At 34.6% G+C, this 24,333-nt stretch overlaps 1 protein-coding gene across 2 annotated transcripts in view; it reads right to left on the bottom strand.

The window, feature by feature from the left end:
- Positions 1-2,673: 2,673 nt before the first annotated feature.
- LOC150100465 (26S proteasome non-ATPase regulatory subunit 11-like) overlaps positions 2,674-24,333 on the bottom strand; it is a 237,046-nt gene continuing 215,386 nt past the window's right edge. The window contains exons 12-13 of one of the 2 annotated variants that reach the window (XR_016549277.1): positions 23,802-24,241; positions 2,674-7,441 (exon numbers count right to left, since the gene is read on the bottom strand). Coding sequence is in view for 1 of the 2 variants with exons in the window: in XM_090403074.1 (XP_090259200.1) it covers positions 24,099-24,241 (143 nt within the window). In the remaining variant the exon portion in view is untranslated. Of the gene's footprint in view, positions 7,442-23,655; positions 24,242-24,333 lie in introns of those variants that run through there. The other variant, XM_090403074.1, reaches the window with a different exon arrangement.

Genomic DNA, 24,333 nt, shown 5'->3' with positions numbered 1-24,333 from the left:
TGATGCTAGACTCTAACGGTGTTCCGTTAAAATTTCAGGATTTGTGAAGTGTTCCTTTGTAGGAAAATTTTGGGAAATGCTGTGCTAAGGGATAGAAAGCAGATCACATTTGCTAATTTAACATGTGGTTTAATTGTGGTGTGAAGGTTATATTTTAGTAATTGGCAAGCTTTCGGAGAGTTTGAATGTGACCACCAGTATGGATTAAGCCACCCCACTCTGCAGTCCATATTACCCACCTATGGGTAAACAATGGAAAGATCTAGAGATTTCTAGTTGTTTGTACTCGACATTTCCAAGGTCCCTGACCAGTGAGAAAACTGAAAGTTTTTTGTTCTTCCAGCTGTTCACTACACATTGCAATAATGACATCTACTCTTTAGCTTTCCCTACCAATGCTGGGATACCTTGGGACTACATACTTTTATATGCCCCCCCCCCCCCCTTGTTCCTCTACATTAATAATCTCTCTAACTTCGAATCCCATCCATAGTTTTGTTGATGACATTATTTTCCATTCCAAGGGTTTCAATCTTCTATAACTAATTCCCCTAATCCTAATCTGCCTGCCATCCTTTGTTGGATGGGTACAACTTCAGTACTACCAAAACACAGACCAGCCTTCTGGGGGAGAAAAATATTTTACCTGAGTATTTGAACACTAATAATGGAATGCTGTCCTCACATTCAGGTTGATGCATCAAACCTCTCAGCAAATCCTTAATACCATTCAGAAGAGAATGACCCAGTTGAGCGATTTCTCCCCCTTCACAGGATTACTTCAACTATTTTTTCACAGAAGTTACATTTCTGGCTTTTAAAGAGATGCTGTTCTACTGAAGTGGTTTCCATCATTCCTTCTCTTTCCTCCAGACCTATAAAAACTAAAACAATTTCTAGTTAATAGCTATTTTCAAAACACAGAACAAACTTCTGTTCCACCTTTTTCTTCCTTATGTGTTTCCCCTCTTCCTAAGAAAAACATACGAGTTCTCTTTTTTAGCCTCTTCCCATCTGCATATAGTACCAATGCAGTGGATAAGAGCCAACAGAGGTTTTACAGAGTTCTGCAAGTTGAATTAAGATATTTTTTTAAAAAAATTCTCTGTTATAGCTCTTTTCAATTCACTTCTGTAATGCAACAGAAAGAGACCAAATTTTAACTCTTGCCTTTTTTTAACCTTTGGAGCATTCTATGCAACTCCAACTTATTTATCCAACTCCATTTCTCTCATTTGCATTTTCCAGTATTACTATGTAGTGTTCCTGGATGTACCTGAATGACAAGACAGTAAGTATGCCAGAAAAAGCACCACATATATTTTTAAATCAAACAAGAAACTCCCCCCCCCCCACACACACAGAGGCTCAAACTGAAGTGTAAACTAACTGGCCCCAAATACATTTATTAACTGTACAATATTCAATATGCTCTGGGAATTAAGTCATTTTGCTACTTAAAAGCCCAAATGACTGCTATTAACTATGAGTTATTTTATTATTTTTTAATAACAACCTGATATATTTTCAGATGAATAAACGAGGAAACTAGCATCCATTCCATGGTAGGAGTTTAAATGCACAGCCTACTTTGAAGGCACACTAGCTGCTGTTTGTGACAACTATCTCTAATAAGGCCAGCAAATTAAAGTTAAAATGTTATCTACCCTATTATATAAAACGATAAGCCTTTTTTTGTAACGTTTTTGCCAAGTTATTTGAAACTCAGGAGGGACCCCTTTCGAGTTTTCAAAATTCGAGTCACCAGAATTCAAGGAGAACCAACCTACCAGTCCAGAACTTGGGGTGGGGGCATAGGTGCCCCTTCGAGTCATCAGAATTCAAGAACCAGCTTACCGGTCTGGAACTCGGGGGGTTAGACACCAGGGGAAAGGAACCCCTTTCGAGTCATCAGAATTCGGCCTACCAGTCCGGAACTTGGGGGGGGGGGGTTGGCCGCCGTAGGTGCCAGGGGCATCCTCCCTTTCGAGTCATCAGAATTCAACGAGAACTGGCTCACCGGTCCGGAACTCGAGGGGGGGGGGGGGTAGATGCCAGGGACCCCTTCGAGTTTTCAAAATTCGAGTCATCAGTTCAAGGAGAACCAGCCTACCAGTTCAGAACTCGGGGGGTTAGGCGCCAGGGGGGGGGAACCCCTGGTAATTAAATAAAAACTTAGAATTTCTGACCTCGATAAAAACATACAGCTGTTTTTTTTTAAACAATAAATCTTTATTAAAAATAGTATTGTTACAGACAATAAACAAATATTATTGATGTTACTTTTGACACAAACTTTTCTGCAATTCTTAGTTTCATATTCAATATGTATTCAAAAAACTCCTTTTATCATCACCTGAACTTTTTAAGACTAGATATAGGATTTTTTTCCTTATTACTTTTAGATCTCAATCAACATCAATTTTAAATTATTAAATAACTTGTAATCTCAATTTTTTATACATTTTTTTTTCTGATTTTAGTAATAAATAGCCAGTCTAAAATGATCTTATAATACTGAAGTTCGGGATGGGAGGGGGTAGGAAATGAGATTATGATATTAGTTACTAAAACTAGATACAAACCAACATTTTACTAACTCACACTTGTATTACTAGGCACTTAGAACCCTTGTGCAAAACTGAAAATAGCCTAACACAAAAACTGTTCTGGAAGTTTCTCAAATCTTACAAATTGCTTTTAACTGTAACAGAATCAATATTAATCAATTTAAAATAAACTTGTGCACTCCTCAACTGCCCTTCAGTCCAAAGATATTAATGACAGAAGATCACAAGGTATATCATGGCTTGAAAAAAAAAATAAGTACTTGTGTGCACATTTATGACAACTGGGAATTTTTAGCAGATGGATGGATAAAAAGATCAAGAGTTCCATCTTAATGGACTTTGTTTTAATGTGTCACTGATTCTATGCTGTAAAAAGTTTTCATTTATTTTTTTTTTTATCAGACCTATTATGGCATAGTGCAAGCTGTTAGTCATTACAAAACACCTGTTTTGTCAATCAGCAGTGATCACTTAAGGTTCAAAGCTAGATAACTAGAAGAGGACCACACAAAGCCATTAAGGAATGCAGAGAACCACACAAAGCCATTAAGGAATGCAGAGAACCACTAGGGCTTCTGACATAATGTCCAATCTTCACTTTTACATGGTGCAAGCTGTTAGTAAGCACCCACTGGATAATCAATAAACGAGGATGGTCCAGTAACCTGATACATAGATAACCAAATTGTATTCTTTATTGGCTTAAAACAGAAACAAACATGATGATACATGAAAATGAAATTTGTGTGAAATCTATTGTTTTTGTTAGAACCAGAGCAAACTCTGAAACAGTCAGCAGAACTAGAGAAGTAATGCACAGACATAACTGGTATTAATAAGACAAAGAAGATTAAAATAAGTTAGATACTGTTAAATAATATATACAGTGCAATCAAGCAGTAATGATCAGGGAAAGGAAGGAGTGGCAATATCAATACCAAACATGAAGATCAACTTCTTGATTGGGAAGTAATTTCAAGCAGTGTTATGTGGAAAAATTTCAAAAAGAAGCAAGCAAGCTCTTCCCTAAGGAAGTAGTAGTAGAGAAATTTTCTGAGTTGTCAGAGAAAGCAGCTGACAAAGAAAATGGATCCCAGGCATATAGAAATGTTTTAGGAAAATTTGGAGAAAAGAGCAAAGCTAATCATGGCAAGAACCTGTTGGATTTTTTCTGTTCAGAACTCAGACTAGTGATCACTATATTTCCATATGACTTTGTGAACATCTTTGTGCACAAATTCACATGGAGAGAAGATTAAAAAAAAAAAAAAGAAAAGTCTGACTACATTATTGTTGATAGTGATATTTTCACACTAGTTCAGCTTACAAGTGACCATCATTTAGTTCCAAGTAGGATAAAAATGAATATCATAATAAAAAGAAAAATATGTAAGAGTTTTAAGACGAATTAAAATTGAGCAGCTTTTTACAGGTGAACAGCACTCTGCTATATGAACATTTTCAAGAAAAAATGAAAGTTTGAAAACAACCAACCAACCCTTGAAGTATTAGTGGCAAACTCAGAAGAAAGCACTCAGCTAGTGAGTACATGTGGTGAAGTTGTCTGCAAGGATAGAAAAATCAGATGATAGTGGACGTAAGAAGTTAGAGGCAAAAGTGTTATAGAACTAAACGTGTAAAAGTAGGTAAAAATGTCATGGGAAGACTATGGATAAGAATATAGAAGATAAATATCAGGAAAGTCACAAAATGTTGTGAAGGCTATTGAAACAGCTTAAATATAGAGGATAAAGTGATGTAAAAAGAAATCAAAGATGATAAAGGTGGCATGATGTGAAAACTAAAACTAAATAAAATATCTGGAAATACTAAAGATATTCTGGATATCTGGATTAATTACTCTGAAGGAATATTAAATGAAACAAACATTAGAGAACAGCAGCAGAAAATATATAAAAGGAATGCAATTTGGAGTACACAATATTCAACCAGAAATTCTCAAATAAGCAGTATAAAAGTTTTAGAGTGGCTATACTACATCATTATGAAGGACTGGTCAGAATGTTAAATTCCAGATGATCGTGGTGGCTCTCATAGCCCACAAGGGAATCTATGAGGAGGAGGAGGTTAGTTCAGGCTAAACAGAGATTGCCAAGATTAGGTTTTCACTTCGCAACATATAGTTATCATTGGAACATAAGGATCTGTATTTAAGTCTTGTATGATGAGGTTCCAAGAGAACAGCTTTACAAAGTACTACAATTATATGGTGTAAATGGAACATTATATGAAGATATATAGTCTAAGTTTGAGTTGTAAGTCAGCAATTAGGACAAAAAAAAAAAAGAAGTATAGGAAGAAGGTTTGATGCTAATTTAGTGTGAGACAAGGGCACACATTATCTCCATTGTTATTCATCATCTGAATGGGCCACATTATGGAAGAAAGTGGCACAAAACTCAAAATCATAGATATCACCTTAACTCTGCTTTTTTGCAGATGAAGTACTCTAAACAAAGCCAGTGTAAGCTTCCACAGTTATTAGTCAAAGAACTGTAACAAATTTGGCATGAAAATTAGCAATGAAAAGACCAAACCTATGGGGAAAAAAAAAGGCAGGAATATGGAAATCTTCAAGTATATTCTCAGTGGCGAAACAAGTAAAATATCTAGGCACAATTTTTGGTGAACAGGGCAAATGAAATATGGAAATAGACAACAGTAGATGCAAATCTAGAATGGTTGGGAGCCAGTTGAATAATAAGTTATAAGGAATAAGAGCGAAATTAGTCAAAACACTATTCAAACCAATTTTAATTTATGGATCTGAGAGTTGTGTTACAAATAAAACAACTGATCAAAGAATAGAGACAACAAATATGAGAGTTCTAAGAAAAATCAGGGGAGTGGACAGATGACAGTAGCAGAATCATATTAAAATGGAAGAAATTGGAAAGGAACTTTACATTATTAGCATTCAAGAACATATGAGCAAGGCTAATCTGAGGTGGTATGTTCACTTACACCAAAAAGCAAAGAAAAGAAAACAGGTGTTTGATGTCAAGATGGTTGTGAAAAGACCCAGAGGAAGAAGACCAAAATCTCAATAGGTTAATGCAGTCAGAAGTGCTCTAACAGAAATATTAGATCCAACACTATTGGAGTGTTCATACATGATTGACTAATTTGGAGGAAAATTAATGAGAGGATATTAATAACAATGTAAACAATCATGTATTACTATCATAGTATCCTGTGCACCCCTTCAGGTGATGGAATATCTTTAGAGAGCACTCAAGCATACTGTGTCCACTGTGAAATAACCAGCCAATCATGAAATTACTTGAAATGGACGTGCAGATGATAGTAGAGTGGCCTCTTACCCAAGACAACAAAAAAGTGCCACCTCAATATGAAATAATCTTTCTCTAAGAAAGGTCACATAAAGATTCCTTGCATCATGATGGGAATCAAATTCGTCTTTTCCAATTGAAGGGCTGAATGTCTCTTGTCCTTGCAATTGTGCTATGAAGGTATTTGGATATTAAAGCTTGCAGAAGTTGAGAAAGAAATGTACTTTTTTTTTAGATTTGAATAGGTGCCAATTACATATTAATTGTACTAGCCTGTTTTGTTGTTTAAGAGATACTTATACCATGAGAGGTTTCTTGACATGGAAAAACAAAAGGAATAAAGAATATCTCTCCTTAAATAGTATTACTCATCCCTTTTGTTTTTTCATGTTAATTCAAGAAACTGACACGTTTTATTTCTTATGACCACGTATATTCGATAAAATATATGTATTTTTTCTTCATACCTCACAGACTGATAAACTCACTAATATATATATAAGTATGGTCAGCCTGGTTGGCCGAGTGGTTAGTGTATCCGCTCTCTAGCCAAGAGGCTGTGGGTTTGAATCCCACTTAGACATGGATGTTTGTGATTGTCTTCCACCTTCATACATTCATTCATCCAAGTATAGATACACTCTCCCAATATGGACTGGGTCACCATGGGAGTAGTAGACCCAAAACCTCCCTCAATGGGAGAGGCCTTCACCCTGCAGTGGATAGAAAAATAGTTAACCTGTTAGCTTCAACATTAATAGCTATACAAGGTAAAAGATAACTATAGCATTACCAATCTATAAATTCACCAGGGAGATGTGACTAATATATTAGGCAACCATGAGGCTTCACCCAGGCACCTGAGTAGTGAGATATCTACCTAACCGATGAATCAAATCTGATCTTCAAAACAATGTCCCTTCAATTAAAACACTGCTTGTGTGTCAACTAACTTCTGGTAGAGCATGTAAATGTACTTAAATTATCTGACTCTTCAATTATGAAAATGGCTGTTCTGATAATGGTAGCTCAAACTAGCAAAATGTTGGCTTGCAATTATTTAGCTTTAGTAAGTAAATTAATTACTACAGTCTCTCCTTAAACTTTCCACACAAAAATGCTATTACAATTATGGAAATATGAATATGAACAGAAAGGATATTAAAAGTTTTTTAGCATAAAGAAATGCAGAATGCACTTGATTTACAAATAATATTGTGCCACAGAAAATATATGCTTGTCAAGAAAAGAAAATAATTAAATTCCATACCCCTAAATATCAATTATATTGGCAACATAAATAAATTGGCTGTGTGCATGTTTAATTCAGACAGATAATATGCATTCTTCCTATAAAGCATTTCTTGATTAGTAAAATACATAATTAGGAAATATACAACTATTGAACAACTAAATGCTCATATTCAAGAAGATAATTTTGATATTTCACTGATTTTGAGTGCATTTATATTATGTCACATGCTATTTAATTACTTCACAGTTTATTTCTTTTGCAACTTTCTTCACTAATTTGTTTAGCCATGGTTTATGGGTATCCTGAAAAGTCGTGAGTTCTTCATAAGTGAATCATTCATGGAATCTTGTATATTTCATCATGTTATCATAAATTATATCAATAAAATCAAAAAATACAGCTAGCAACAGATGAAATTGTTCTTGTCACTCATAAGTTAAACAAAATTAAAGATCTTCAGTTTGTCTTTGCTATGTGTGTTTTAAATGCCAAGATAATGCTAGGTTTAGCTAGTGGAATATTGCATTTTAAATACAGTATTTAGTTTTAAGTAATAAAAATTAACTATTGAAATGCTATATTTTTCTTCCCTTGCCCCAAAAATTTCATCATCATGAAAATTACAGAAATATGAATATTGAAATATAGTGAAAGATTTCTAAAAAAAAAAAAAGAAGTAATTAAATTAAATTATACCTTCACCTTGAAACCAAGCTCTTCAAAAATTTAGTGTAACAATTTTCATGAAAATCAGGTACAGTAGTTCTTCAAAAATAAAGCATACTTCGGTATAAGATTAGAAACATAAAATATGAAATAATTACAGAAATAGTTGTGAGTTACTGTATAAAAAGGCAATTTTATTTATTTCTAAATACTAAAGAACAAAAATAATGTTTGGTAAATGTAAAACCAGCCAATAATTTATGTATCAGTATAATGAGCATTTGCTCTTATTTCTTAATTTATTATTATTATTATATAGATATCTTGATGGAATCAGAACTCATATCATGGGAGACCCATTCATGTAAAGCCTATCATTCCTCTCCTTAAACTCATTCACTGACAAAGCACTCACAACCATCTCTGACAACCTATTTAACCATTCGTACCCTCTAAGCAATCTAGTCCTAATTACTAATCACATTCTTATACAATTTCCATGGGTGACTCCCTGTTCTCTCTCTGCCATGAACTAAAAAGTCTTCATTGTTGATTCTATCGTGTCCCCTCTTTTTCACCTATCAGCAAGTTTTTGAAGACCTTCGATCTGTTCTCATAAGGAACATTTCCTAGACCTGCCACAACCTTCGTCATTTGCCTCTGGATCCTCTCCACCACTTTTATCCCCACTGAATCCAGGTGATCAGATCTGTGCACAGTTGTTTAGATGTGGCATTATAAATGGGAACAATAACTTCCGTATCCCTGCTTGTTAATGAAAATGTGCTCTTCAACAGCCATGTAATTTGATGTGCTGTTTTGGCCATCTTTGTGATATGCCCTCTAGACTGCAATCCCCCCCCCCCAGTTTCTGACCTCATTAGTTTTTTTGTAGTTTAGTTCTATCAGTATAGTACACAGGCTTGTGATCTCTTCTTTCAAAAGTGCTTCACCTTACACTTGGCCACTTTAAACTGGCAGCCAGTTTACCTTGGTCCATACTGCAAGTCTATGCAGGATATCTACACCACCTTCAGTTACTATTGCCATTCAAAGTTTTGCATCATCAGCAAACAACTAAATATTTCCAATTAAATTACTTCCTATATCATCATGTACAAAATAAACACCAGAGGACCAAATGATAGACCACTAGTCACCTGCCTTCTCTTGGACTCAATTCCTCCATAAACCACTCTACAATATCTGTTCATCAAGCCATCCATGCTTTTGCAAATGCCATGTCCCTTATAAAGTATCATATTCCTGTCTTTTACCAATTTTTCCAATACCTTAACCAGTATACTGGCCTATAATTTGCACTTCTGTCCTGGAGCTTCCACAGGAAGCTCCAGGACAGAAGTGCAAATGCAGTGGAACTATTTTGCCCTTTCCACTTCATTGATACCATCCCAGAACCGAGGCTTAAATTAAACAGCTTGGTCAGAGAAGCTGATAATTCTCGTGCACATTCTCATAGTGCAAGGGCTCATGTGGCTGGAATCTAATCACATGGCTGTGTTTGCAATGAGGTTCTGCAATATTCTATGCACCTCCAATTTTTCAACCTCTATTCTCCCATCAGTCAATATCACATCTGGCATTGCAATATCTTCACCTATATAGTATATCTTTGCAAAATAATCACTCAGTAACTCAAATATTTGAGTTACCTCTCCAGCATCAGCACTTTTGAAAGTCATTCTTCCATAGTTATTTCCCCTTTTACATACAGGTCAGCCTTCTTGCTTGTGCTACTCATAGGCATGCTGATCACCTTTTTCTTTATACTCCCTCCACAACTTTGCCTGCAACTCCTGCTTAATGATGCTATTCATCCATCTAACTCCTACCCACTTTATCCTTCTGATTCTGGGTATTACGTTCTTCAAACACTCCTTAACCATCTCCCATGCATTACCAAATCCTTATGGCATGGCACTGCTGAAAGTTGACTCCTCAGCTTATCATAATCACCTGCTTTGTAATTCCACATTTATCCATTCTTAACAGAAAATTCCCAGGTCAAGACTACATTATCAGTTTCTGCAAGTAGAAGCAGTGTGGCTAGATTGGTTATTGTTCTCTGATGCTATGAAAAGATCTAGTACTCTCAAACTTTGTGTCCTCTCCATTACATGCTGTCTCAAGCAAATATCTCTTAGTAGCTGTGTAAATTCCATTTCCTTCCCATGACCATTCCTCCTCCCAATCTATGTCTCCATAGTTGAAGCCCCCCATAATAATTACTGCACCTGCACTTATCACACTATTTGCGAATGCATGTCATCTACATTCATCCTAATGCTCCCCAGATTAAATCAGCAACCAATTATATATTTCATCCTGTTGGCCACTATCTCGCACCACATAGATATTACGTTCTTCAAACACTCCTTAACCATCTCCCATGCATTACCAAATATTTTCCCTCCAAATTCTTATGGCATGGCACTGCTGAAAGTTGACTCCTCAGCTTATCATAATCACCTGCTTTGTAATTCCACATTTATCCATTCTTAACAGAAAATTCCCAGGTCAAGACTACATTATCAGTTTCTGTGAGTAGAAGCAGTGTGGCTAGATTGGTTACTGTTCTCTGATGCTATGAAAAGATCTAGTACTCTCAAACTTTGTGTCCTCTCCATTACATGCTGTCTCAAGCAAATATCTCTTAATAGCTGTGTAAATTCCATTTCCTTCCCATGACCATTCCTCCTCCCAATCTATGTCTCCATAGTTGAAGCCCCCCATAATAATTACTGCACCTGCATGTCATCTACATTCATCCTAATGCTCCCCAGATTAAATCAGCAACCAATTATATATTTCATCCTGTTGGCCACTATCTCGCACCACATAGTTTCAAATGAACTGCCCTCTATTTCCCTGTCCTCTCGATGTACTTCTACTCTTTTGACTATAATTTTTCTGCTATCATTAGCAAAACCACTCTACCCTTCCTATTCTGTCATCTCTGAAGATAATCTGTCCTTTGCATTCTATTCTTATATCATCATCATCAGTCAACCAAGTCTCACTAATGCCTATAACTTTTGGCAGTACTGAGCTGACCAATGCCAAAAACTTATTGCTGTTATTCTGAATACTTTTGGCATTGCTACCTTCATTCCTTACACCTTGTGCTCTTTAGCCTACTAAAGTTAAGAACCAGTGGAGCTGCATTCAGTATCATGTGATCCCTCTCCCACTTATTAACTTGTAGGTTGCCTGGACCCACACTCTCACATGCACCCCCCCCCCCAAACGTTCTAGTTTCCCTGACTGCACTTCCAAATGCTCACTGAACAATATTTTCTGAATACAATTTATATTCATAACTGTTCCAAGCTATGAAACATAAACTGTATTTCACAATTTGTAATACCAGTCCCCCCCCATATTTCTAGTCATTTGATATTTTCAGCTCTCTCAGATACATTATTTCTCTTCACTAACCACTATGGGAAGATGATATCTTCAATTATTACCCAAAAGAGAAATGTTCATTCAAAATGAAAAATAGCAACCCTAGCACTCAAATGATTTTTTTAAAGCTAAAAATTAAGTACCTAGAGATGTTAATATACTTGAGAAATTCTTTCGTTAAGTACTTCATAAGACAGCCAAGTATTTTTAATGAAAAACCAAAAAACAAAGTGGGGTGGTTAAGAGTCAAAGGTGGATAACCGGGAGACTTCCATGCAGTCCTTTATAGAACATGGAAAACTAACTAATACTTCTGACCTAACATCCAGTCATCACTTTCTCGTGGTGCACCCTGCTAAGTATCTACCTGGTTACTGCACGAATAAGGATGAGGATTTAGCTGACCAAATTGTATTCTTATTGTTCTAAGCCATAATGCAAAATTAGGATACAACATGACAGAATTTCATGCCAGCTGGGGTGTCACCTGGTTAAACAAAGCCTATCCATTCTTTTTTCATGGGAACCAGGGTAAATAGCAAAAAGTCAGCTACTGGAACAAATCCCAGTATATTTGCCTGTGAAAGGTCATTTACATATAGTGAAAAGAGTGTACAGTGACAGAATAGATTATTAGAGCATTCCTGCATTTGGGTAAAGCCTGAAGAGAGGAAGCCATCTCTACCATGATGAACAGAAATCAACCATGGACAGAGAACTGATGGCGTTCTGCATATAAAAGAGCCTAGAAAATTGCCAAGCCTTATAGAGGTGGATGTAGGCTATGAAATAGTGATAGAATCTATACTGATTTATTGACTGAAGAAGATGATTGTTGATTATGTTCTCCATTTTTTTTTTTTAGAGAACTGAGATAAGAGCAAAAATGTAAATATTTATCTCTTTTCTTTCTTTTTCTTTATTTTTTATTTTCTGGAATTGCCTGAATATAAGTGTGTTGGAATTACATGTGTATACATACATAAGGTACTTTACAGTGTGCAACAGCAAATCCTTTCAAGATTATATCAAACACTACATAAGCTGTTCATCAGTAAATAAACTGTCAACTTTTCTTGTAGAGTCCAAGACGGTTAAAGAATAATCTGAGACTGAGGAGCGAAGAGAAGATGAGCCTTTGTAAGAATGATAATCAGCAAGCATATATGTCACTGGTTCAGAGACAAGTAAACAAGTACCTGTACAAGAAGAAGAAACTCTTCATGAACCAAAGCTTGAAGGGTAGTCTGCTATTAGAGATGATCAGCACTGGAATGAGTAATATTCTGTGATATAGAACATCACTTTCAGAGAGAAACAATGGAAACATTGTGACAAGTCATCATCTTTTTAATAAAGGTGATGTCAGATATAAAAATTATAACATTCAAATCAGAAGAGTTACAACTGTTGTATGAAAAGCTAAGTGTGACTATGAAAAGAAAGAATGAATGTGAAGAAATAACTCGTCAATGCAGATGGTGTGCAGATGCAGAAGGAATCGTTCAACTAACAAATGTCCATTTGATCTCAATGCTACCTCCAAAGTGGAGAAAGAAACTTGGGTGTATGAGGAGGTACTAGAGTTATTGCATAAACTGAATATGAATTGGACAATAGGGACTGATGGTATATCAGCATGGATGCTAAGAGAATTCAGCTGAACTAGCTGTTCCTTTGACCTGGCTGTATAATTTGAGTCTTAGAGAAGATTCCACAGGAGTGAAAAGAATGTATAATAATCTCACTGTACAGATCTCCAGGATGGTCTACATCAGGTGTCAACAAACTATGACCAACAGGTCACTGAGTGACCTGCAAAAACATTTGGGTTGACTTACCCAAAGTTTATATTTGAAAACTAAATCCAATTTTTTTAAAAATCAAAAAGCACATAAGTTAATTCCTTTTTATTTTTTAATACCATTTACATATATTTATCATTATTATATACTTTTGTAATAATTTATATATAAATTTGTGATTTAAATATGTTTGTGTTTGCAATATCAAAATAGTATTTAAAAGATTTCTGTACTTTTTTTTTTCTTATGTATTTATAAGAAGAATAAAGGGTTTGTTTTTCTGTAATGCTTAGTACTTCATTTATAAACTATATATAATAATATCTGTGTAACCAGCACATTAAATGGTGAACATACAAGTTGCAAAATTTTACCTATGGAAAAGAAAAAGGTTGCCAATCCCTAGTCTAGATGATGGAAAGGATCTTTTGTTGAGTGGATAAAGGTAACTAATTTTTGGTATTGCTTGAAGAAAATCTGTATGTCATAGGTTTTTAAAACAGTCTGTTTTTGAGATTCCTTGGATATAGGATTTTTCGTGTTCTAGATTTTATCCTTTTTTTGGAGGGGGGGAGGGGGAGGCAGCATGTTCTATTGATTTTATGAGGGCCAAAGTCACTGGTTAAAAAGTGTCCCAGACATGATTGATTTCTGTGGAGAGCTATGGGAATGTTCTGCTCAGAGCAAATGTTTTAATTCAATTTGATAAGTTTTAATAATACATTCTTGGGAGGAGTAATGTGACTGATGATGGATGTATGCTTTCCACTAAGGGTAGTCAAACTAGGATAAGATTCCACTGGCTAATTGGGTGACTAGTGTCAAGGAGGGGCATACAACTATTGTTTTCCCTTTTTACCAGTGAAACAGATCCTTGAGTGTTAAGGTGTACTAAAAAATGTTTCCAACACTGAAGCATCCATACCATATTAAAATGTAAACTCAGGTAAGCGAGATTACAGAACAGACTTGCATTCCTCAAATGTTGTTGTGACCGAGGCATTATTCCTATTGTCACTATAAGGGATACACAATGGCAGTGCTTGATCACACTGAATAGGATCAAAAAATGTCAATCTTACTCAGAGATTGATCTAGTTGCCACTAAATTATCACTGATTCCACGCAAGCACAAAAAAAAATTATTATACAAAGTTATAATATACTGGGAAAAAAAAAAAAAAACCCTTATAATCTCAGATTTTCCCTACACTGGATTTATGAATTAGCAAAAATATACAAACAGAACCAATCTTGAAACCCATAATGAGCAGTATTGGTTTACCCTATTTATAAAGTGGTCAAACACAGCCTAAGAACAGTCTTTCATTACAGGTCATACTTCCTACAATGTTAAAAAAAAACTCTGACCTTCAAATCTTACTTGTTAGGCTTGATCCTTTTTAATGATACTGACATTATGGTCAGTTCAGGGGTACATTAGTGAATAGCCCTCTTATTCACTAATATATCATTAAAAGGAAACCTCAAAACTATTTGGACTCTCCTCCTTAATATATACCAGCCTTATTCAGTCTAACCATTGACTATGGTTATTTGATGTGACAAGGAAAAAAAATCTACAAGCAGATTGAAGCACAGCTAAGTGCTCCTCCCTACACACCAATCTTATCAGAGAATATTCCAAAAATACAGCCATAAGTTCATCCCTTCTCAAATTCACTCCATGGTATGGCTACTATATAGATGCCATTCTTCATTTGGCCACACTGCAAGGTTATGTTGGAAACACTTATCACACCTCAACAGTAATCAGCTAAAAATCAGTTTTCCCAACGTAAGGGAAAACCTTAATTGTGTGCCCTTCCTTGATATCCTTGTCAGTCTACGGAAAACCTACCTTGTTAGAAGTTACATCTATCATCTGTCACATCACCTCTTCCGACAATATGGTGTTATTAAAACCTTAGAAAATTGAGCTAGAACTATCTGTTCAGACAAGAATAACACTATGACAAACCATTCCTGTAGGCTCTCCACAGAAATAAATCACACCAGGCACTTTTTTTAGCTAATGGCTTTTCCTTTACAAATACAGAACACTTTGCTCAACCCCCCAAGTTAGGACCAGAAATCTTCTCTCATACAAAATCTGCCTCCAAATGTGACAACATATCTAGTGCTATGAAGATAATTATTTGTAATGGTTGCTAGTATTGGCAATTTGGCATGCCCTTTAGAGAGCTTCTCTCTCTCTCTCTCAATTAATTAACAGCTGGCTAGTGATACAAGAAGCAAAAGCAATTGATCAACCATGTAACACATTAACTACATCTCATGATTGATGATGTTTATTAATATATTAATTGATATTTTTATTTGCAGTCACAGAAATAAATAATAAAACTATAGTATGACAAACCATATATTGTATATTACTTTATGTCCCTCTTTTCATTAGCAGTATAGAGTTTAAAAATAAACATTCCTTTAAAAGAGCCAAAGTGAACAGTCTTTCACAATATAATTATTAAAAAGTGTTCTACCAGTAACTGGTATTTGTTAACACTGATTCTGAACAACAAAAAATTTCAGTTCAAAATTAATTTATTTTGAGATATTTCTTAGGAAGTATTACTTAAGCATAATGGGTTATGAAGTAAACTTTTTTACAATAAAGTTTTCTCTGTATATACCAAAGGGGTCACCAACTCAACATGTGTACCCATCAACTTTTCTTTAATGCATCTGTGACAACAATTTGTTTCTCATCTCATAATTTTGTACTACTTTTAATATTAAATATTTTATCTTCATATTTAAAATTTAATTAAATTATAATTATCATGAAATGTATAAATTTGTTTCTTAATTCTGGTAGCATCTGCAGTAACCACTTATCTTGCAGTCAGTTTTCTGTGAATAAAAATAATCCTTCACTACACCAGCGCTTCCCAAACTGTGGGCTGCAGTCCCCTTGGGGGACGCAAGTTTTGTTGAGGGGGGCTGTGAAATAATGAAAACATATTTAAAATGTTTTAAGACTAAGTAGTTCTTTTTTTAATCTTAAAAGAAACATATTTAATTTCTATTATTTATTATTTTTTTTTATATTTTAATGGAAAAAATCACACATTGGTGTTGGTTCACAAATTTTGCTTTTTGCGTATTTCGGGGATTAATGAATATTAGTAAATATATGCTTATTCATATAAGTTTCATTTCAAAGGTATTGATAAGAAGCACAAAAAAGTGTACAAACCCAAAATATTGAATATAAATTGTATTGAATATTCATGAAGACAATTAAGTGGTTTCGCTTAAAAGAGGAGAGTGTGAGGAATCGTTTTAGGGAGTGGGTGTTAGAGAGGATTTCGGATGGACTGGAAAGTGTACAAGATTGGTGGAAACATAATTCAAAAGTATTCCTGAGCTGTGCAATCGAGGTGCTTGGTGAGACATCTGGAAAGATTAGAGAGCAGAAGGAGGGCTGGTGGTGGAATAATAATGCATACAAGTGGCAGTGACAGCTAAGAAGGCAAAGCAGAAGTGGGTTGAGTCAAGAGTGGAAAAGGACAGAGAGGTGTATAGAGAGAGAAAGGAAGAAGCCAAGAGAGTTGTGGCGAAGGCCATGGCATATCAAGATCTGTATGATCAATTAGAAACAAAGGAAGGACAGAGAAAAATTTACCAACTAGCGAAATGTAGAAATAAAGCAGCTAAGAACATCTTACATGTGAGGCAGATCAAAGATGCTGAAGGAAGAGTATTATGGAGGGATGTGGACATAAGAAACAGATGGAAAATATACTTTGAGGGACTTTTGAATGAGGAAAATGCAAGGACTCACAGAGGAGATGGGCAGCCTTCTGAGGGGATGGTGCAGAACATCAGTAGAATGGAAGTGACGGAGGCCATGAAGAGGATGAGGAATGGAAAAGCGGTGGGCCCCGACAGAATTCCAGTGGAGGCATGGAAGGCACTGGGGGAAGAGGGAATTGACCTGCTGTGGAACCTGTTCATGAAAGTTTGCCAACAGGAAAATATACCCGAGGAATGGAGGGAGAGTACTCTTGTTCCCATCTACAAGGGTAAAGGGGATGCACAAGACTGTAAAAATTACAGAGGAATAAAGTTGATGTCCCACACAATGAAGATCCTAGAAAGTGTTCTTGATGGTAGATTGAGGGAGGAGGTGGAGATTGCAAAGGAACAATTTGGCTTCATGCCTGGTAGATCAACAACAGATGCTATCTTTGGGTTACGACAGATGATGGAAAAATATCGAGAGAAACAAAGGGAGCTACATCTGGTATTTATTGATCTGGAGTGATAGAGTGCCAAGGCAAGAAGTCTGGAGGTGTCTGAGGGAGAAGAAGGTGCCGGAGAAATATGTCAGGTTGGTGCGGAAAAATGTACAGAAATGTGAAGACAAGTATTCGGACCTGTTTGGGACAGACAGAAAGTTTTCAAGTAACAGTTGGCTTGCATCAAGGGATAGCATTAAGTCCATTTCTGTTTAATATTGTGATGGAGGTGGTAACAGAGGAGGTGAGAGAAGATGCACCTTGGACAATATTGTATGCAGATGACATCTTGCTGTGTGCAGATTCAAGAGAAGAAGCGGAAACTAAACTGGAAAGATGGAGAAAAGTACTGGAAGAGAAAGGTATGAGACTGAGCAGAAGTAAGACAGAGTATATGTGTTGCGCAGTGGGCGGTGGCCAGGAGACAGATCTGGAGCTGGAAGGAAATGTCATCAGGAAGGTGAGAGACTTTAGATACTTAGGTTCAACAGTTGAAGAAGATGGAGGAGCTGAGAAGGAAGTGGGATGCAGGATACAAGCGGGTTGGAGGAACTGGAGGGAGATGGCTGGAGTGTTATGCGATAAGAGGGTGCCGATCAATCTGAAAGGCAAAATTTATAGGACAGTAGTGAGGCCAGCTATGACATATGCTATAGAAACTGTGGCCCTGAGGAAAAATAACATCAGCAGGATGGAAGTAGCAGAGATGAGAATGCTTAGGTGGATGTGCGGTGTGACCAGAAAGGATCATCTGAGAAATGACTATGTCAGGGGAACAGTGAAAGTTATGAACTTAGGAGCGAAAATACAGGAGGCAAGGTTGAGATGGTTTGGTCATGTGATGAGGAGGGAGGACGAATATGTGGGAAGAAGGGTCATGCAGATGGATGTGCAAGGAAGGCGGAAGCGTGGGCGGCCAAAGAAGAGATGGAGGGAGCTGGTAGAAGAGGACTTGAAGATGAAGAACTTGGATGTGGTGACAGCCCAAGACAGGAAGGTGTGGAGGAGACTCATAACAAACAGTGACCCCACTTAAGTGGGAGAAGCTGTAGAAGAAGAAGATTGAATATAAATATTATAATAATATATGTCTGTGTTACAATTTTTTTTTTGATTGGGGGGGGGGGGTGTGAAATATTTTAATTTTTTCAAAGGGGGCCTTTACAACCATAAGTTTGGGAAGCACTGCACTACACAATTGATTTTCTGCAAATGAGAACATATATGTGAATGTTTAATACACATGTTTGTGTTGCTGTATATGAAAGAAGAGCAAATGCAATATTAGTGTCGCTAGTGCTATCAGAAATAGCATGTTTTCTGTAGTAATAAATTTCATACTGGGATAAGTTTCTATTATTATTGTTAAATAATAATTTAAAAAAAGGAATGATTTTTTGTTTGCTGAATGAAATTCAGCAAACAAAAAATCATTCATATGAATGAATCATACTAATATTTATTATAAGTTGGTTTATAAAATGATTTATATCCAGTTGGTTTATAAAATGATTTATATTTTTTTCTATAATATAATTAAAACATGCTTTAAACTACATAATAACATATGTTATTATTTAAACATTTGAGTAACTTTTTGTATGCTTTTAGAACCCCCATTAAAATGGGTGAACAAAAATCAATTCTTAAAAAGCAATGCTATTATCACTTTCAAGAAGAGTAGAAAGAAAATTACTGTTTCAACGAAGGGAAGGCATGCTGTGTGTTTTGTGTAATCATACTCGTAAAGCCATTTCAATTTTCAGACATGGAAATGTTGATCAAAAAGGAAGAAAAAAAATTTTTTATATAAATATGTACACACACACACACTTCATATTGATGTAAAAAGAACAAGATTAATTTTTTTAAAATTGTCTATTTATTCAACAATCAGTATTGAAAAAGTAACAGTAAAAATCTAAAAATGTCACCAATAGCTTCAGTTAAAACTGCTCATATTCTCAACAGAAGTAAAGAAAGCCATTTCTAGATGGTGAATGATTATTCTTATTATTGTACAGGCACCTACATGAAGTCCAAAGATAAATCATGGTAGACCCAAACTATCCACATGATCTATCATACCTCTCCTTGAATCCTTTAATAGATAAAGTGCTCACAACTGACTCTGGCAACCTATTCCACTCAATCACAACTCTCCAAATGAAAACAATCTAGTCCTCACACACCTACTAACAACACTTATACTCAGCTTCCAGGGATGACCTCTTATTCTGTCCCCCTCTAGCCATGCTGAAACATTTTCCCTGCATCAATCCTATAAAAACTTTTAACTTAAATGCGTCTATAATATCCCTTCTTTTTAGCTTATCAATCAACTTCTGCAATCCACACCAGCCACCATCTTGGTTGCTCACCTCTGAATCCCCTCCACCACTTCCTCATCTCCAAGAAACCAAGGAGACCAGACCTGAGCACAGTAATCCAGATGTGGACGTATCAAGGCCTTATAGAAAGGAAAAACTTCCTTATCTCTTCTTATTAGTGTGTTCTGCAATAGCCAAATAATCATATGAGCAACCTTAATATGGCTTCTAAACTTTATCTACTACTCTCAAAATCCCAAGTCTCAACCATTTCCCGAAGTACAATTCCATCAATGTGGTAAACAGCTTGTAATCAATTTATCCCAAAGTGCATAAAACTTTACATTTCTCCATATTAACCTGATTTATTAACCTGTTTAAGCTACCTACATCATCTTGATTATTACTGTATCCAATTTTGCATTATTTGAAAACAAGTGAATATTTATTTCCTTTCAGATTTCCTATATTATTTAAGTACAAATTAAACAGTAGTGGTCCTAGCATAGAATCTTGTGCCACACCACTAGTCACTTGCTTTCTCCCAGATTCCTGCTCTTCTATATATATATATATATATATATATATATATATATATATATATATATATATATCACTTCTTGATATCCATCCATCAGCCACCACTATTAAAAGAAGCTTTTGTTACTGTTGGTGTATCTCTCTTGGATAGTTCTTCTTAAACAAACCAGAAATATGTCTCCTTTTTTAAGTGATTAACAGTTATCAAACACAGTTGATGGTGGGGGGTAAGATTCTAACAATTTGCAAAAACAGCTGTGTAATGATATAGATTGGAGTTTTGCTCTTCAAATTAATGAATCATTGGACACATAACAGGAACTTCAGTGCAATTAACTGTAATCAGAATGGTTTTTGATGAATACACAGTATTTAAAAAAAAAAAAAAATGTTAACAGTTTTACCAACAAAGGGATGTGTAAGAGGAGAGGACTTTTACCAAACATTTCACAATTTTATTTCAGACTTTATGTTATCAATAGATAAATTTCCTCAGTTACTAGACAGTGCTATGCCATCATAATACCCTTTTGAAACAATTGGTAAGAGAAGATAATGGCAGCAAGTATTCAGATTTGGTTAATGAATGCTGAAGTGAGATGGCTTAGTAAAGGCAAAGTACTTGAATGTTTCATCACTCTAATTGAGAAAAGCAAAAAATTTCTTGAATAAAAAAATTAAATTTTTTATGCAATATATGAGCCATCTTAGTTAGCAAAACTGGCTTTTTTTTTTTTTTTTTTACTGATATTACACAAACTGAATAATTAAAATCTTGAACTTCATGGCAGCTATAAAAATTGAGCACATGTAATTGGCCATTAATGCATTTAAAAGTAAATTAAGTCTTTGGAAAGGACACCTCAACAGAATATCATGAAAAACTACAAAACTCATGAAAAATGTATAGCAAAACTTATTTAACTGAAATGGAGATGGGAGACAAACGAAAGCTGGAGAAGCAGCACTCTTATCAGATTTGGTATTTTTTTCAGCATTAACTCAAAATGAAACAGTTGCTGATAAAATGAAAGGTACAGTTTCATGTTCAGGCATTTAAGGGCAGCTCCATTTCAGTTTTATGTGTGGTTCCCACCCACAAAAGGTTATTATAATAAACCTATAGTAAATTTTCTATCATGGATGGGCTAAGGATTTTTTTGCCATATAAATTTTAAATATATATATATATATATATATATTTTTATTGTTGTAATTGTAATTTTTTTTTAAATTTATTTTTTTACATAGTCTGGAAACCCTACTCTAGAGACCTAACATGGAACTTTTTCAAGCCACTTCAGGCCTCCAATAAGCAGGGTGGTGGTGGTTTCACACCAGGCAAAGAAATTCATCTCCCACACAAATGGTAGGATTCAAACTCGCAATCCTGTTGATCTAATTTTGGAGCAACACAAAATCTTTTCAAAATTCTACATCAACTTATTTTTCAAATGACAAAAATATTATCAAGTATACAGTTCAATCCAAATTGAACACTGAACATATAACTGAGTAATGAATTTTATGCAAGATTGCACAGATTCAGGCCAGCAATACTCTTTTGTGAAAATCTGTTTAATGTTCTTTACTATTGTTGCCACAAGTATTAATAAAATTTGGAAATTTCCATTTCCAAATCTTCAGAAATTTTATTAATGATGTGTCACTTAAAGCTCAAAATGTCAACAAAAATTTTAGAAAATTATAAATAAATCCTCTATTATCCCTAAAGGGTTGTGGCGAGGCCATTTCAGTCCTCACGAACCTTTTCTGAAGATTGATGGCTAATTAACCTCCAGCCTTAGCTGACACCGAGAGCAGGCCCAGATTATCAGCGACTCACAGGCATCTGGGAGGAGAGTATGGCAGACAACTGTTGTCACCTCATGGTCCCTAACACACTATATCATCGCCTGAAATAATGCAAGTTCTAAAGTCAATTTTCTTGAGTTTCATGTTTTTTTTTTCATGATTAAAATGCTGAGTTTCTAATAAGTAAAACACTACTTGCCCATGCCAAAGATAAACTAACTCAGAAAGTGACTGAAAAAAAGATCTAGAATAAGTTGCTGTAGGCAGTGACTAGAATCAAACCGTTCTTGCAAAAAAAAAAAAAAATGAAAACTGAGTCACATTTTGGATCAATATATTTCTGTGAAACAATGTTCTCCACAATGCAAATTTTAAACCAAAACATAGATCTTGTCTTACTAATGAAAATCTTAGTGACTGTTAGAAAACATCAATATGTAATTATGATTGTGACTTTGAAAAAATAACATATGAAATGCAGTTTCAACTATCGCATTAAAACACTTACCAATTTTAAACTGAAAAATTCTCATCTTGAAGAGAGGAATTTTAATATGAACTTTTTCAGCAAAAGAGGATTTTTTTTTTCCCCTTCTCCTCCCAGAAACTTGGATTCTATGCCCTGCACATATGCAAACTTGCCAGAAGAATGCCAAATTTACAGACAAAAAATGCTATTGATGGGTGGTGGAATGAAGGATTAAGAAGTGGAGATGGCAGGCTATGTAGAGTTGAGTGCCCTCCTAATGAGTCTTTGGACTCCTTGGAGGTGTCACATAATAACAATAAATAAGATTTAAAACTTTATTTGATTTTTATATTTCTATATAAATGTTTTATTTATTGAAAAAATCATTTACAATAGTTATGAAATACAATGCTATTTTCTTATAACAAGCACCATGTTTTTTGTTCGTCTTAAAAATCTGAATATTTTTATTTTAAATATTTGTAAAAAAATGACTTTTAAATGAAAATAGAAAACTCGTGTAAAAATTAAATTAATGAAAATTTAGAAAAATCAGATTTGAAATTTTGAATTTTTATGTTACAATAAAAAAATTCTAAATTTTTTAAAGATATAATCTTTGGAATAAAAACTTCAAAATGCATTTCAGATTTTTTCTTGAAGCTAAAAAAAAAGCTTTTTTTTAATTACTATTCATTATATTTAAAATTCATATCCTATACGTACATGCTACAAAATGCACATGTGGTGAAATTCAAAAATCTTGATGCGCACACTTAGTATTAAAAAGTTGGCAACTCCTGGTATATACCAACAACCTTATAATTTAAAGCAGCTGCACAGGAAAAAGTATTCATTAACACCCTGATGAGAAATGTGAATACAGTAAAACATATTAAGAATTAACCAAATAGAAAAGTTAAATGAATAAATTTACATTTTTGTATATATTATTTTGAACTTCAATTTTGAAAACATTAATTTATTATGGATGACCTACACTATTTCCTATCAACACATATGGAAGCACTGGATAACACAGAATAAACCTGGTCTTTTCTGTTAAGAAATTATTTTAAAATCACCCACTCTTAAACCTGAAAGATCTACCCTATATACACATGTATACATAATATATATGTAGTAAGTTAAATAAAATAAAAAAAATATTTGGAAAATAAACATGAGTATATATTGAAAAGTTTTTGTACATATTTTATTCATTTATCAGTGGCTTTAACAGGCACTTAAGTGCCCACACTCTATTTTAATTATAGCAATATCAATATCTATTAAGTAAATATAAAATAAAGAAAATTACATAAATTTGTTATACTTACAAATAAACAAGACTGTAGCACAATCTTCACTGTTCCAGTCTCAAGGTATTAAATAATTTACATACATGAAAAGAAATTCAGGAAAAATATATCTCGGCAGTCTATTCTTAAAACATTTAGGAGTCTGCTATATTCAACAACATATACTGGAGTACTTTCATTGCAGATGCACTGTGTCTTACTTCAAATTAATAAAGAGCATGATTCATGCCCTCAAATATCGGTGTGATGTGAATAGCAAAATGAAACGCACCACTCCAATGCAATAATTACATGATCTTTTGATTTATTAATAATTTAGGACAACTTTTTTGTTTTTTGGTAGAGAGAGTCTACAACCTTTCCTAAACTTTGAATAATTCCTAAAGCTGCTTCATACGTTTTATTATGAGGACTGTCTTCAAAAACAATTAATACACCTTCTCCTTGATCCAGGATTCCTATGAAAAGGTTAATATTTATTAGAAATTAACACAAAACTAATGAAAAATTTGAACTCCTGCAGAAATGAAACTATAATGTATACAATTCA

This window comes from Typopeltis vanoorti, chromosome 13, assembly GCF_054136105.1.
Source record: "Typopeltis vanoorti isolate ZY-2024b chromosome 13, IOZ_Tvanoo_1.0, whole genome shotgun sequence".
Lineage (NCBI taxonomy): Eukaryota > Metazoa > Arthropoda > Arachnida > Uropygi > Thelyphonidae > Typopeltis > Typopeltis vanoorti.
The sequence above is the reverse complement of the archived record's forward strand: the minus strand, read 5'-3'. Positions and strand labels throughout refer to the sequence as shown.